The 16,345-nt window shown below is 36.0% G+C and overlaps 3 protein-coding genes across 4 annotated transcripts; all 3 read left to right on the top strand.

Annotated features, from left to right (window-relative positions):
* Positions 1 to 1,118: 1,118 nt before the first annotated feature.
* LOC143619612 (uncharacterized) lies at positions 1,119 to 3,419 on the top strand. Its single transcript, XM_077091505.1, has 5 exons — positions 1,119 to 1,226; positions 2,197 to 2,301; positions 2,401 to 2,523; positions 2,597 to 2,699; positions 2,788 to 3,419. The coding sequence occupies exons 2-5, from the start codon at positions 2,207 to 2,209 to the stop codon at positions 3,022 to 3,024; spliced, it is 558 nt and encodes a 185-aa protein (XP_076947620.1). The 5' UTR covers positions 1,119 to 1,226; positions 2,197 to 2,206; the 3' UTR covers positions 3,025 to 3,419.
* Positions 3,420 to 3,510: 91 nt separating this feature from the next.
* LOC143619602 (uncharacterized) lies at positions 3,511 to 5,134 on the top strand. The gene has a single exon (XM_077091495.1). The coding sequence runs from the start codon at positions 3,695 to 3,697 to the stop codon at positions 5,132 to 5,134; it is 1,440 nt and encodes a 479-aa protein (XP_076947610.1). The 5' UTR covers positions 3,511 to 3,694.
* Positions 5,135 to 13,384: 8,250 nt separating this feature from the next.
* LOC143619586 (uncharacterized) lies at positions 13,385 to 15,265 on the top strand. Of its 2 annotated transcripts, none has more exons than XM_077091486.1 (7): positions 13,385 to 13,511; positions 14,072 to 14,254; positions 14,382 to 14,444; positions 14,535 to 14,582; positions 14,667 to 14,717; positions 14,810 to 14,873; positions 15,010 to 15,265. In XM_077091486.1, the coding sequence occupies exons 2-7, from the start codon at positions 14,105 to 14,107 to the stop codon at positions 15,111 to 15,113; spliced, it is 480 nt and encodes a 159-aa protein (XP_076947601.1). In that variant the 5' UTR covers positions 13,385 to 13,511; positions 14,072 to 14,104; the 3' UTR covers positions 15,114 to 15,265. The 2 variants fall into 2 exon arrangements, with proteins under 2 accessions (XP_076947601.1, XP_076947594.1); XM_077091479.1 differs by having other exon boundaries at positions 15,007 to 15,265.
* The last annotated feature ends 1,080 nt before the right edge of the window (positions 15,266 to 16,345 follow it).

The raw sequence follows: 16,345 nt of genomic DNA, 5'->3' as shown, positions 1-16,345 counted from the left end.
AAACCGTGGGTCAAACCGTTAGTAACCGGTTTTTGTCGTCGAAAACTGAAATGAAACTTTGAAAATTGAAAACGACCGGCCAAAAGTTAATGAAAAAAATCAATGGTGAAATCAAACCAATGACCGGTTTGAACGTTTTTTGGTTTCAAATCGAACAACGAACATCCATAAACTTGTTACATAATTACAAATGCATGTGTTTCCCGCTGCATCGCGCGGGCACCTGTCTAGTATAGATAATGCACTATAGATGTTTAAGTAACTTGTGGCTCACCAAAAGTACGAATCGAACGTAATTTAAAAGAGCTCAAACCTAAAATTTATCCAAACGAGCACTGGCCCAAGTTTCGCTTGTTAAGGTCTAGTAGGCCCATGAGCCTAAATGGGCTTATCATTTGTACAATTATTAATACACTATAGGTGTTTATGTAATTCATGGCTTTTATTTAGAGGCCGTAAAATAAACCGAATTGAACTAGACGTGACATTGTTTGTATTTGTCCATATAAGTTTTTGTTGGACAAACAGACAGTTCATGAACACTTCACCGAATAAATATTGTATGTGTATTCGTTCGTTAGGGATTGAGCTTGTTAGTGTTCATCCGTGTACGTTCATTAATTTTGTAACCGGACACTAACAGACACAAATGAACATAAACAAACACATATTCATTTGAGAACAATAATAATCAAATCAATAACCCCAAATATCCTAAAGTGTACCACAAAATCTCTAAAAAAAGCTTAGTAGTAACCGTAAACAAAACTATATAAAAATGATAATAAATAAATAAATAAGAATAGTAATAATAAAGAAGTATTAAATGAGCATATATATGTAAACGGATGGGTGTAAACGAACGTAACCGGACGAACCTAAAGGAACATAAATGAATGAAAGTAAACGACATTAACAAAGGGATCTAAACAAACATATTACTGAACGTTTACGGACACAACTGAACGGACACTATATATCGACCTGTGTTTATGTTCATTCGTTAAGCTTACCGATTGAAACTTTTTATTCATGTCCGTTCACTTATTAAACGGGCGAGTATAGTATAATCGAACTTTTCACCGAAAACGGTTCGGCTGGTTTAGCTTGTGTTGTGTTTTGAACCGGGCTTCAGCCCAATCGAGTCGAGTATCCAAGACCACAAGACTCATACACGGTGCCGCTATCGGAGAGTCTCAGTCAGCGTTACCGGCGACTCAGATCAGGTAACAAGATTCATAATAATAATTATTATTTATTTATAGCAATCACTTGATCCGAATAACATTTCCCCTCATATCATTAGGTTTCATCACAATAATATTAGTTTTAGGGGTTTTTTTTTTCCATTATGATGTTCTGAGTTCGATGAAGCTTGTCTGTAACCAGACCCAACAATGAAATCTAGTTTCTTGGCGAACAATTGATCAGTTTCAGTTTTTCTTGTGATATAATTGGCACACTTGATGTTATGCACACCAAGTGTTTGATAAAATGTGTGAATGAGATCATATGAACTCAAAATGATCTTTTTTCAACAGTCGGATATCGCAGTAGTTTGAAAACAAATTTATCTGATTTTCAGTTTCTTCAAGTACTAGTCTATGATTGTTTCTGTGAATCATTTTTGAGTTTTGCGTAATATGTGAAGGTTATGAATTTTCATTCGAACGACTATCTTACCTTGCATTAATTGTATGGATAAAATCTGGAATCTTTTTGATAAACTTTTGATTGTGTTAGTTTACTCCCCTTTAAGTTACTATGGGCTTATTCTAGTTAGGTGATACGTTATAGTCTACTCCCCTTTGTCTTATAGGTTTGTTTATTTTTGGATTAGTTTACTGAATTATAGTGTATAATATATGTGTGGAAATAAGAGATTGGTAAACCATGGATTTATAGAAGTTATGTTTCACCAATCATATCAATTAGAACACTCACCAAATAATGACATCAACTGATATAGAAGGTTAGAAATGTGTATTATTTCTGTCAATTTAGAACTAATGGTATTGTGTTTGTTGTTCAACTTCTTGTGGAGAGTTAGGTTCTTTTGGGCTCTTTTAAAGTTTGATATAATCAAATTTTCGTATAAAGTTAGTTTTATGCTTGTTTTATTTTTTGAAATGGGATAGTTTATAGCCTCATGTTATTATATATACCAGAAATTGACACCTTGGAACTGTGGTGCAGAAGTAAAGCTATGTCGTTTACAAAAGGTGACTTGCTTACAAAAACAAGAAAGCTGGTAAATGGTTTGGCCATGGCCAAGCCTGTTTGGCTTAAAGCTATGGAAAAGTATGTACTCTGTTTTTCAAACCCTATATATAATTTTGGTTATAACTTCTTTATATTTTTAGTAATATATTAGACTTCAACGTGACATGAGTTTTATAGGTCCCCACCTGCGGTATTTCCTCGGGCTGAAAAGAAAGTTGAACGAATATGTCTCCCAGAGGACGCTTATGTTAATAAGTTCTATAAGAAGCATCCTGAATCCTTGCATGAAGACCCTTTGAAGTATATTTGTTATCCCTCGAATCTTATGCAATAAACTAATTATCACGACAAGTACTGACACAAATTTTATTAGAATCTGTGATTTTGACCCGACCCCGTCACGTATATTTGGTTGCCGAGTGCTGGAGTTGAAGGAGCAAGGTGTCGCTGAAGAGGAAGCTATAAATGCAGCAGATGTAAGTATCTACAAACTTTATACTTTGTTTTTTTTAATAAAATGATTTTGGAGGTTATACTTTATTGATACCACATTTATGTTTATAGACGGAGTATCGACTCCAGAAAAAAGCCAAAAAGAAGGCGTACAAACGTCTGAAAGAAATTGCAAAACTAAGAGGAACAAAACCGGCTCAAAACCCGTATCCAAGTGCTATAAAGGAGATACAAGCTGAAGAAAAGAAGTATGTTCATGACCGTTTCTTCAATCCAAGAATCTTGGAAATTGTTGACAACCTCAAGGAGCAGCAGGCTGCTGAGATGCAGGATAGAGGCAGGGCATAATCTCTCATATCCGTATGTTACTCCGTGCTTTTAAAAAAGAACCAGATTTTTAACTGTTTTATGCATTAAGACTGTTAAGTTTTTGTGGGTTATAAACATGGACTTCTTGAAGACCTAGGTTTCTGTTATCTTTGCATGTTTTGCAGAATCTGTGAAATTGCTTTCTTGACTATTAGTTTGGTAAAAAAATATTGAAGTGGGTTGCAATTTTTTTTATTTAAGATGATGAATAGATACCTTTCTTGAAGAGTGAACACCTGTCTATAGTGCTCATATGTAGCATGTGGTATATGTACATTATGACCAAGTTATGCATCTTTTATTACATATTGACTATGTTTATACGACGTGACAGCCCATGGGGCTTGGCCGAGTCTGGATGCTCTTAGTATTAAGACCTAAACTGATTAGAGAAATCAATACTAAGTTTGTAAATTTTAAACCAAATTGTAATATATATATATATATATATATATATAATTTGGAAAAATTTGGTTTTCGAAGTTTACTTTAGCTTTTATTGCATTTCTTTTTTCATGAATTCTCAGTCACACTTGTTGGGTCACGTTTCTTGTCTATATAAATATCAAGCCACCGTCCTCATTCTAAAGGATAAAAAGATAATTTAAAGAAGAATATCAAAACAACCCACGTGTCATCATTTTATTGCATGCCAACCCCTCTCTTTAAGTCTGATATTTTCATATTTTCTTTCAAACAAACGCTCATGGAACTAACTGCCACAACAACTGTTCCGAGTTCAAGAATCTCGATTATCTTACCTTTCAAAAGTTCAAGTTCCATTCATGGTTATCCTGCACACTCATCTTTTCTCAATCACCATAAAAATCCAATCTTTTTAACCCATTGCTCTACAAAGCCCACAATTTCAGACGATAGAGACAATGTTATCAAAGACCAAGATTCATCCTTTTCACCCGATTCCGATACCGATATCCAAAACCCACAAAAACCCTCAAGTCCTGCAAGCCCACCCTCAAATTCTTCTTCGGTTTCCAGAGGTTTGGTTCTCGATTTGGGTTCAGAGGGTTCTTGGGATAGTTTAGAAGTTGGGTCTCCTGTGGTGAAGAGGTTCTTGAGTGACGAAGAAGAGAGGTGGTACATGTGGTATTACGGGAGACCCCAAGGGAATTTGGATCCGGGTTCAATCGGGCTGGCGGTTTCAAGTAATGGGATCCACTGGGAAAGAGGCAAAGGTGTTGTTCAATCCAATAGTGACGTGGGCTTGGTCTTGAAATCGAGTAATGATTGGTGGGCATTTGATACAAATGGTGTTATGCCAGGTGGAACTGTTATTATGTCTAGTTCCAAGACTAGAGGGAGCAATGCGCTTTACTGGTTGTACTACACGGGTTTTAGCAACGAAAAGATTGAATCTTTAGACGAGTATTATGAGTTCGGCTTAGAAAATCTTGAAAATGGTGAATTTGGGAAGATTCGTATGTCATTGCCGGGGTTAGCAATGAGCCATGATGGTAGACATTGGGCGAGAATTGAAGGGGAGCATCATAGTGGATCTTTATTTGATTCGGGACCCAAAGGCGAATGGGATTCAACGTTTATAGCATCCCCACAAGTTGTATTACATACTAGTGGTGACCTTAGGATGTATTACCACTCATTTGACTCAGAAAAGGGCCATTTTGCTATCGGGCTGGCCCGATCACGCGATGGTATGAAGTGGGTGAAGCTTGGGAAGATCATGGGAGGTGGGCAAATTGGTAATTTTGATGAGTATGGGGTGATGAATCCTTGTGTTGTAAGGAACAAGAAAGATGGAGGTTATTCCATGGTTTATGAAGGGGTGGGTGGGGATGGAAGGAGGTCAATCGGGTTGGCCCAATCTTCAAATGGGCTAAAAGATTGGCATCGGGTCGAGGGTGGGCCCATTTTGGAGCCCGGTTTTGAGAATGGTTGTTGGGATGATGGGCACGTCGGGTCGCCATGTCTGGTTCATATGGAAGGCGAGAAAGATGAATGGAGACTATATTATAAAGGAGGAAGAAAAGGGCATACGGGTATTGGAATGGCGGTTTCTGAAGGAAATGATGTTAAGAATTTTCGTAGATGGACTGGATTTCATTTGTAATAATTATGTTTCTTTGGTTAAATATCTTTTGGTTTGTAAATCCTTGATACATGATTATCAATTAGTATATCTATTAAATATACCTGGTTATAAAAGATTAGTTTGTGGATGTTAAGTTATGAGCGATGACTATGAATTGAATTAACCAATTCAGTTGTAGTTTATTTCAAACAAGTCAAAATAACAAAGTTTATCGAAACAAGAAACGAGTTGAACGTATTAAAAGCCACCCAAAGTGTAATATAATACAATGTCGTAAGTCATTATGTAAGTCATTATATCGAGCGTTGAAACATGCAAATCGCGTGAAAAATAGGTAGAAATAACGAGTTAATAACTTGATATTGAACCCAGATTAAGAAAAGGAAGCTATCTAAAATTAAACCATACATGGTCACACTTTATAAACACTTTTTATTAGTTAGAACTATAATAAAATATGACTAAAAAGGAAATATACTAAGCATCTCTAATCACTACTAACAAATGTCCACAATATCTAAAAAGCAAAGAAAATAAAAAAACTGGCAGGCATTGGACCACACATCGGTTGTAAGTTATGGACTATCAAATATAATATCAAGTGACTCAACATAGACCAAAACCACACATCATTCATCAATTGTATGAGTTAAAAGCCTTTAAGCATAATATCAAGAGACTCAATATAAACCAAGACCAAGCATCAAAATATCATGTGAAGATAGTAAGAATTATGCACAAAACTTAGATGACCAATGCATGCGTGAATCACGGATCAACCGTGAAGTTGTAGTCAACTAGATTACTAGAACAAGGCATGTCAAAAGCCATAAACAAACCTAGTTTATCGGACCATGATTTTTTTTATCTAATGGGGTCCATTTTTTCGGTGTGAATTTTTCATAGCCCAACGCTAGAATTTTTTTTGGCAGTCTTCGTTTGGATCTGGTCGGGACAACTATTGTTTAAAGAAAATGATGACTCAAACTTTATTTCTAACCTTGTCATCGATTTCTTTCAGTTGTTTGTTACTTATATATGATATTTCAATTAGGGATAGCAATGGGCGGGGTTCGGGTCAGGTATTTATAATCCCAAGCCCATACCCTTTTTGTCAAATCGTGTCCCATACATGGCCCATTACTCATCAGGTATTTGTCGGGTAATTACCCGTTGGGTATCGGGCATACCGCAGATATCGGGTAAACTCATTAGTTTGCTAAAAAAATACCCGTTTGTATTTTCAAGTACATTTTTTACCATTATAATTATTCTATAACTTTTATTTACCTAACAACTATAATTTATTATACACTACATATCCATAAGCGTTACAATAAATAACTTTTTTTCATCTATGAACCTATAATAATGAAGGATTAATTGACAAAGGTTTAGGGGAAATAAAAAATAAATTCGGGTAAATGAGTATGTGGTTTCGAGTAATCAGTCGGTTATCATCTAATCCCATACTCATCTTGTCAGCTCATACTCATGAAAAATTTTAAATCCTAATCCCATACCCGTAAGGTTTTAGGTATACTCGTCTCATTTGTTTCGAGTATACTCGTTAGGCTTGAGTTCTTTCGGCCATCCCTAATTTATATAACTTTGTCTTTAAAATCTCAAAAAACTGACCATTGGGGTCGAAAGCAAAAAATTTACCTCTACACTAGAGATAACTTTGTTACAAAGGGTTCCATCAATATGTTTTTATATGGCCTTTGGAAAAGTTAACCTATGTATCTACTATATTTTTAAAAAAGATAGGGGTCCCGAGACCCCGATCTAACTAAGAGCACCTACAACAAGGTGTATTCTTCAAGGTTTGGGTGATGTGGCATCAAGCAAACTAGATGGTTAAGGACTTCATCCATTGTGGATCAAAGTTTGTGAGTTAAAGCTTGAATAAGCAAACTTAATTCAAACTTCTAGGGTGGGTTCTAATGTCAATTTCTCTCACATACTTATATAAACACTATATATACATATATAATTTTAATACTTTTAATAAGGTTTGTGGAGGTTTGTTGTTCTGAAAGAAACTTAGGTTTTTGTGAAAAGTTTAAAATCTGATGTGGAGCTGATTTGACTGTTTGTAAAGGTTTGTTGTTGTGAATGCTCTAAGATGGGTCATCCCTACCTGGCTAGCTTTAGCTTAACCAAGATAGACAAGTTTGAGCAGTTCGTTTAATAATGATATATTAAAAAAAAATGAAAAAAAAAACTAACGTGAATAATAAGCTGTACTAATAAAAACATTTATTTTATATCTTCTCTTACTTTAAAACCTTTAAAATCTAAATAAGGCAAAAAAAATTATACAATAATAAAGTTTTACATGTATTTTTTATCCTTTTAAAAATCATTAGTAATGTATGCAATACATTATTCCACATATAAGATTTATATAAAAATTAACATTTTTATTGTACATGGATTCTAAATTAGACACTCTTAAGTGTTAGACGAAGGTTCGGTTCTCATTTAGGTTGATATAAAGGATATCTGGGTGAAGTGAAGAATCATGACTTTATTTTTGGGTTTGAACTTGACACGGGGCGAGAGTTTATGAATTTCATCCGGTTCCTACGCATCAAGGGGTATGGTCGAGGAGTCGACCTTGTACATAACCCCCCAAGAGATAGGTTTACACGTGAGATTCTCTCATCATCATCATCATCATCATCATCATCATCATCGTACTCAGTATATCCCACCAATAGCAAAACTATGGTAGGGTTTGAGGAGGGTAAGATGTACATAGCCTTACCTCTACCTTTTAGGAATAAAGAGGCTGCTTTCGGTGAGACCCCCAGCTCGATAGTAGTTTTGTATCAAGCCTTGGACATAAGGCACATAACACTCAACCATCGGGACATCGCCGACAGGTGCATGTATCCTTGCCTTTCGGCTATCAACGCCACCACATGATGCATGATTAACCTTCCGCCACTTTTAACGTTATTTTCACGAGATTAGTAAAATAACGTCAAAATTAATGCAATTTCATTTTTGCCCACCCAAGGATTCACACATATATACATTATCAACGCCACCCGAGGGTTCACACATATATACACGTGAGATTCTTTACCGTTCAAAAAAAATAGTATATACATGTAACTTATAAAGTGTCAGTTTTTACACGTTGGCTATCAAAGTTTTATAGTTTTACACATCTAACACTTTTACCATGAAAACTTTTAGTACTTAAATTTTGGTCACCAGAGTTTATACTTCTACACATTTGGTAAAAAAAAGCTTTTAAATTTTCAACTTTGATCATAAAATTTTTAAACATCAGACTTTAAAACTGGGCTATTGGTTTTTAATACTCCTAAATTTTACTCACTGGTAGATAACACTTCCAACTAACGATTTGTTTTTCACCACTCCTAACTTTCTTGTTATTTTTTTTCTGTTACTCCCTAACTAACGAAGCACTAACTCTATTAGTTTTAGTGCTGACATGGCATTATTTTTACTGATTTTTTTTTAATGCTGGTCCCACAATTACTTTATCTTCCTTCACCACCCCTGCCTCTCATTACCTCCGATTGACCTAGCTCATTCAGATTTGTTTAATATCAAATAGCTTTGTGCTAATCCAAACAACATACAAATTATTGTGATTTCTAAAGTGTTAATTAGAAATCAATTTAACTGTTTAAATGCACATGTGGTTGATACGTGAGAGATGGAATTGGGAATAGGTTTGATTAAAGAAAATGAGAGAAAAAGAGGGGTTATGATTTTGAAAGTGCAGTTTGCGGGTACAACCTTCAAGTCTAGCCTCTGCATCATCGTCAACAATCGCCGACGAATTCCTCACCACCATAACCTTTTGACACGGCGACAAAACCTTCAGGCCGGATACCAGCAACCATGGGCGGATCTACATATATGGATATGGGTTCACGGGAACCCACTGAGTTTTGGATTTTATATAGAATACGTATTGAAAATATGAGAGTGAACCCATATATAAATTATGAGTGAAACCATTGACAAAGTGGAATTCTAGTCTAGTGATAAAGTCTTCATTTTTTAATATGAAAACCCGTGTTCGATTCTATGTTTCCGTTACTTTTTTCCTCTTTTTCAACGGTTTATGTGGGTTTTTTTTCACTTTCTTTTTTTTGTCTTTTTCAGCGGTTAATTGAGTTTGGTTTACATTTTTGGTAGTTTGATCATGCCGATGGATCTATGTCTTCATTATTTTAATATATTATTTATTAAATAAAAATCCAATATAACTAATGTATTATAAAATCTGGATATTAATTGAATAATTTTTTGTGTAATGAGATAGTAAAAGTAACCCAATTAGTTCTCCTTTATAGTTTTGATTGCCTAGCTTGAAAAAGTTATGACTATTTTAGTTGTAACACAAACACTGAAAACCGATTTCCTATAATAAATAATAAATACTTGAATGATTCTTGCATTTGTTACATTGAACGGAAGTTCTTTCAACAAGTTTCGGTTGAAGATGTAATGCAACATTTTCAAAAGATAAAAACTCTTAGAGAACAACTATAGAGTGCTTAATTTTTTTTTAAAAGATCATCTTTGAAGAGACGTGGATCGACTCACTGGTAGACGATCTACTTTCCTCGGGTGTGATTATGCTATTTCACCGATGGTTCTCTTGGATCTGGGTTCTTCCACCTACAAAATGAACAGCACCGTAAACTTACCCCTCAGAAAGGGACAGAGGGGTCCTCTTTGGGGTAACCCTCCGGTGTGAGAATAAGTATTTGTGAGAGAAGATAATAATATCAGAGTAAGGAAATCTGGAGAGTATTGCTTAATAGCTGAATACTCTGTGATTGGATGTGATTGGATGTGATTGTGTGTTACTGGCTGTAACTGTCTGTTGTTATGATTGAATGTAATTGAATGTGGAGTTGATGTGGTATTTATAATGCTAGGGTTTCCACTGATTGGGCTCAGCCTTGTTGGCCTCCTCCAATTGACTTGCGCCACGTGTCCTTGGGGACACCTGGTGCTTTTTCATTGGTTATAATCACGTGGTAGCACATGGGTTTTGCTGAGTTGTCCACCTTTCATTGGCAGCTGTCAACATCAGCATATTCTTATTCCTTAAAAAGATACCTTCTGGAAGGTTGTCTGACGTGCACAATCAAGGTTGCCCTAATCCTGATTTGGATAAGGACGAGGTTGATTATGTGCATGTGTGATATGCGCCTATCCTGAGGATGCGCGAGGTCTTCTCTTTATTCTCACGCGCAGATGTTTCATGCGCAGATGTGATATGCACAAGCATGTGATATGCGCCACGCGCGGATGCGCCACGCGCAGGTGTGATATGCGTGAGCATGTGATACGCGTGAGCATATGTGATGCGTGAGCATATGTGATGCCTGAGCATGTGATGCCTGAGCATATGTGATGCATGAGCATATGTGGTGCCTGAGCATGTGATGCCTGAGCATGTGATGCATGAGCATATGTGATATGCGCGAGCATATGTTATATGCGCCATGCGCATAGGTTCTGGCTTTGTGCCTTCATAATGTCTTGACTTCAAGTCACTTGTCTGTATCTTGTGGGTTGACCCGCCTCGCTCGGTGTTGAGGCGGGTACATACCTCTTCAATCTTATTTATATCATGTGTTTTAATTTGTAATGACAATGTTTGTTTTTTGTTATTGTATCCTAGTTTTATTATGTGATAAACTTTAACCGACCCCTGAACCTCCGAACCGATTCGAACCGTCGAACCGACCCGAACAGTGAACCCACTGGGAAGAAATCCTGGATCCGCCACTGCCAGCAACAAAGGATTAATCGAAGCTGAGGTTAAGATTTTGATGCTAGGTATAAGATGAGTGTTTATTGGCATAATTAGGGCCTTTTGAAAGAATATGTGAGATGGTCATCCTTTAGCAAACTTAATAATACAAAACATCCTTTATGTTTGCACGTTTTTTCAATGGTCGTCCTTTAGCAAACTTAATAACACAAAACATTCTTTATATTTAAAAACTCTATCACGTTTGGTCCTTTAACCCTAACCCAATTAAAATTTTTCATTAAACCTGATCATGTACAAGGCACATGAGGGTATTATTGTAACTTTACATGTTTATTTAATAACTAAAAATCCTAAACACTCTCTCCCCATCTCTTCTCTGTCCTCTCAACATTGTCTTTCCCAGCCAACACCTCCACCTCCCACCACCACTTGCCACCGACACCACCACCACCACCACTAGGGTAGTTACGAAAGAAGCCCTCTTTGGCGGCTTTTCGATGACAGCAAAAGGAACCCCTCTGTTTTCCGATGACAGCAGAAGGAACCCTCCGTTTACCGATGACAGCAAAGGGAACCCCCCCCCTCCCCGTTTTTCGGCGAGCAAAAGAAGCCCTTTTGGCGGCGATTGGTGGTGATTTTAGTAGCAGGCGATGGTTGAAGTCCAATAAGAGCAGCGACAGAACGAATAAAGGCATGGTAAGTGTACCAAAAACCTCGATTAGGGTTCTGCTTTTCCGGCGTGGTGGTTGTGGTTCGCCGGAAACCCTACTTTCATCCATAATAGGCTAAACGAAAACCCTAATTTCATCCCTAATAGGCTATTTGGAAACCCTAATTTTGGATCTTAAATGCAGTGGTGTTATTGTGGTTGTTTAGTGGTGTGGTGTGCCGATGGTTCGCCGGTGTAGTGGTGTGGTAGTCTAGAGAGGAAGAGAGGGGGAGGAGGTTACAGTGGTTTAAGTTGTATGTGTCGGATAGATTTTGGAGATGCCATGGTCTGGTGTGGTGGTGACAGTGGGGTAGCTGACGCCGATTCAGTGTGGTGGAGGTCGGTAACACTGTAGCAGAAGATGGGGAGGGAGGGGGAGAGAGAGAGAGAATATTATTTTTAAATACAATATTTCTTTTAGTTTCAATTATTAAATAAACAAGTAAAGTTACAATAATACCCTCATGTGCCTTGCACATGACCAGGTTTAACGGAAAATTTTAACTGGGTTAGGGTTAAAGGACCAAACGTGATAGAGTTTTTAAATATAAATGATGTTTTGTGTTATTAAGTTTGCTTAAGGACGACCACTGAAAAAACATGCAAACATAAAGGACGAGTTTTGCCATTTTGTCTTTGAGGAATTAAGGTTTTGGATTGAGGAATAATAAGATGATGTGATGTTTTATGTATATATACATTTGGTTTCTCTCTAGGTGTTGCAGAGAGAGTAAGAGTTAAGAGGTAGATAGAGAGGTAGCAACAGCCTCTAATGGACGTGTCAGAAGAGGTGGAGGATGAGTGGTGGTGATCGTTGCAGGTGGTGGAGATTGGTGACGATGGCTAGTTGGATGGTGGTGGTAATGAGAGGTAGTGGGTGCTTGAGAAGGAAGATGAAGAAATTGTTGGACCCACATTGTTTTAATTTTTTTTATCTTTAAAAAATAATGCCACATTAGCACTGAAGCTAGTACTCTGTTAGTCAGGGAGTGGTAGAAAAAAATAACGTGAAAGTTGAGAGTGATGGAAGACAAATCGTTAGTTGAGAGTGTTATCTATCAATGAATGAAAGTTGAGAGTATTAAAAGCCAATAGTCCCTTTAAAACTATCAACTTTGGTCACAAACATTTAGACCTTTACTATAACAGACCAAACCAATATTGACCGAGTCCACACCGTGCCCCACAAAAATACGCGGATTTAAGGGGTTTTCGGCAAGGTAGCCGATGGGCGACGTTAGAGCTCCTTCGCGAATTAAGTTCGAGCCTTTGAAACGTGCGAAATCTCCAACTTCTTTATTTATCAACATAGAACATATCCAGGGCTGACCCTTAGGGAGAGCTGGGTGGTCAACGCCCCCGACCCGACATCATGCTAGACTCGGATTTTTTTATAAACAAATTACATTTATTTTAATGAAAAACAATATATATATTTTTAATGTTTAAATCAATTATATAACAACTAGTTTGACTTAGTGAAAAATGAGTATGACTCCTAACCAAAAGGACATGTTTAAACCTATTTTGATACAAAAGTTTTTTGTACAATCCAAATCATAATCAAATATGCACAATAAATTGTTTAAAACCAACAAAATATTTATTTACTTGAGGCCCAATATATTTTACGTCTTCTCACATCCGGCCGTGAACATATCTTAAAATTGAAGAAACCTTAAAAAAGACTTTCTTTTTTTTTATTCATTAGAATTAAATCCCATTAAATTTTACCAAACAAAATTTTCAAAGCACATAATATTGCATTGCATCCAATAATATTCTTATTCTCCATAATTTGAAATTGAAAATATTTTGGTCCTTGAAAACAGAAGGCTAACAGCCTCTGAAGTACGCAGTCTGCCTGGATTCTTTCTTCCCAAACACCATTTTCTTTTCAGGTAACTTCACAATCTCCTTCTTTAAATCCATTAATAATTTTGTTTTCATGTTTGTTTGTTTGCAAAAATCTTGTAATTTTTTAAATCATGTATGACTCTGAATTCTCAAGTTAAAATTAATGGATCAAATATATAGAAAGGTTTATTATTGATAGGGGTGTAAACGAGCCGAACCCAAGCACCTTTTGTGAAGCTCGAGCTTGGCTCATGAGTCGCCTTTTCAAGCTCGGATTTGGCTGGTTTATTATTTATTAACTAACTTATACACGTTTTTTTTCATTATTTTTATATATTTTGAGAAAAACCTTAAAACGAGCCGAAACGCGGTTCGAGCTTGTGTAGTACTTTAAACAAGCCAAAGCTCAGCTGTGCAGTGTGAAATTAGTATATAAAAGTCCAAAAGTGGTAAACACACTAGGATTGTTAAGGGTCGATAACTAAATGGGCGTTATCTAAGATTCTGGCTCGACTCCTTTCGAGTAAGCTCGGCTCTTTTGCGCACCTAAGTTTATGTTTTACAACTAAATTGTAAGCTTGATCAATATATTGGATGATGTCAGCTAATATTAAGCCTTGTGTTTCCATCACACAAAATGTCTGAGAATAATGAGAGTTCTAAAGACCTTCATATCTTGGATAATGATCCAAATATTGAAGTGAATGATGACCACCCTTCTCAAGAAGAAGCCCCGAATAAATTAGAAAAACCCGAGGATAATCCCATGCCCTCACCTGCCCAGGAGGTACAGATTCTCCCTTTTCGGTTATTTTATATCGTCATCATTAGAAACCGATTTGTGATATTGATTTTCGTTTATACACACAAACATGCCCGGTAGAATCCCACTTATAATAACGCTACATGTGCAGGAAGCAGTAATAAAGAAAAAGTATGGAGGGTTACTACCAAGGAAAACTCCACTAATCTCAAAGGTAATTTACTAATTTATTTGTCTAAATTTCGTTACTTTTTTTGGTTTTTGGTTTTAGTTACCAACACCTTTCTTGCATGATGATATGCAGGACCATGATCGCGCTTTCTTTGATTCTGCAGATTGGGCACTAGGAAAGGTATTAAATGCAGTTTAATACTTTTCATGAATCTTGATTTGTTTTATAGTTTTAATTCTTTCTTTATACCATGGTTGTCACCAGGGTTCACAAAAGAGCAAAGGACCTTTGGAAGCATTGCGCCCAAAATTACAGGTGCTTTATAAATAGACATGTTAAATGCAAAAATGAAACAGGTTAAACGGGTCAAAGGTGTATTATATTACTGACTTGATACGTCTTGGCAGCCGACCCCACACCACCAAACTCGTTCAAGAATATCGGCTTATGCCCCTGCAGATGAAGGAGAAGGTACTTTGTAGTTTATACCCTTTTTGCCCGTGCAACCAAGAACACTCAAAATGCAGTTTTATGTTAAAAGTTTTAATCTTTTTTTTAATGCAGATTTTTAAGATTGAATCTTTTTTTGTTTTTCTTGTTTAAGTAGATGGTGATAGCCCAGATCATGCTGCTTCAGAGGGTCAAGGGTCTGATTTAGACGTGATGATTGATGATAAATCTTGTTCTGAAGATCGTGACCATCCGAACTGAGCGTTCTGTGATTGGTATGAATAAGATCTGCATGAGTTTTGTACCATTGTTTCAGAATCAACAATCAAGAAACACATTCTTGAGTGATGATACTATGATCATTTTTGTATCTTGAGAGTTTTACCATCTTCAGAATATTTTTGTGGTCTCTTTTATATATGATGGGCAGAATAAATTTCTTCTCTCATTTATTCACTCATATTAAATGCAACTGTTGTATGGTGTTTATTATTTTTTTTATGCGAAAATGGATCGAATTTAGGTTCAAGTATGGTCCTTGTTCGTTGTTGGATAGGCGGTTTGGCGATTGGCGTGACCCATCATTTTAGTTTTTCTATCAATTGTTACAAAATCTTGATTTTTCGGTGTTTTAATCAAATATTTATAGAACTTTTAGCAATTTAACACTTTTATATGAACTTTTCTCATTTATTCTCTAGAACTTTTAGCAATTTAACACTTTTATATGAACTTTTGCATTTTCCTTTGAGTTCATATAAAGTAATTAGGGTGTGACAGTGATGTGGAATGAAACATTGGATATAATGCTTAAAGCATTGTGATTTAAAGCAAACATTACTAAAGCATGTTTGTTTGTTCGACTAAATGAACGAACATGACACACATTTTTTCTTTGTAAGATGTCTGTTAAGATTTGTTCATGCGTGTTAGTTTACATCCAACAATCAAATATATTATTTATTTTTATAAAACAGGTACACTAAACGTAACAAATTAGATAGAATTTTTTTTTTGTAAACGTTAACCTTTTATAACCTAAAACGAACATAATTTAAACTTTTAGATCAAATTGGATTATGATAATATAAAACATAAGCTACTGCCCGACAATAATTAGTATTGGCAATTTAATCAATAACACTCATAAAACTTTCACTTTTGTTGTGAAAGACAAAGTCACTCCCATAATCAACACAAATTTATCCCCAATTTACATATGGTTTTCATTCAAAGGAAAATGCAATTCTCCATTTTGCTTATATCATTTCAATGAGCGAAATTGAGTGTAGATCTACACTCCTCAAGCCACCTGACACATTTTACAACAAATTCCTCCGGCAAAAGGGCTACAAGGGCGCTAACCGAATAGCAGGGAAAGATGCTCTATAGGTGGGGCCACATCTTTAATCCAACCAATCACATTTTGATGTAAAAAAATATTAAATAATAATTGTGTTTTCGGTTAAACCATTACACGTTTTGAGGGAAAA

The sequence above is a fragment of the Bidens hawaiensis genome, unplaced genomic scaffold (assembly GCF_021521415.1).
Source record: "Bidens hawaiensis isolate Kalapana, Puna unplaced genomic scaffold, B.hawaiensis_p1.1 tig00000296_1, whole genome shotgun sequence".
Taxonomy (NCBI): Eukaryota; Viridiplantae; Streptophyta; class Magnoliopsida; order Asterales; family Asteraceae; genus Bidens; species Bidens hawaiensis.
This window is presented reverse-complemented; position numbering and strand designations above follow the sequence as displayed.

What these genes read in the sequence shown, in the direction of transcription:
- LOC143619612 (XM_077091505.1), top strand. Translation starts at nt 2,207, where the DNA reads ATGTCGTTTACAAAAGGTGACTTGCTTACAAAAACAAGAAAGCTGGTA. An exon ending in TGGCTTAAAGCTATGGAAAA is followed by an intron (nt 2,302 to 2,400) that starts GTATGTACTCTG and finishes TGAGTTTTATAG; the next exon opens with GTCCCCACCTGCGGTATTTC. An exon ending in TTGCATGAAGACCCTTTGAA is followed by an intron (nt 2,524 to 2,596) that starts GTATATTTGTTA and finishes AAATTTTATTAG; the next exon opens with AATCTGTGATTTTGACCCGA.
- LOC143619602 (XM_077091495.1), top strand. Translation starts at nt 3,695, where the DNA reads ATGCCAACCCCTCTCTTTAAGTCTGATATTTTCATATTTTCTTTCAAA.
- LOC143619586 (XM_077091479.1), top strand. Translation starts at nt 14,105, where the DNA reads ATGTCTGAGAATAATGAGAGTTCTAAAGACCTTCATATCTTGGATAAT. An exon ending in AAACTCCACTAATCTCAAAG is followed by an intron (nt 14,445 to 14,534) that starts GTAATTTACTAA and finishes GATGATATGCAG; the next exon opens with GACCATGATCGCGCTTTCTT. An exon ending in CAGATTGGGCACTAGGAAAG is followed by an intron (nt 14,583 to 14,666) that starts GTATTAAATGCA and finishes GGTTGTCACCAG; the next exon opens with GGTTCACAAAAGAGCAAAGG.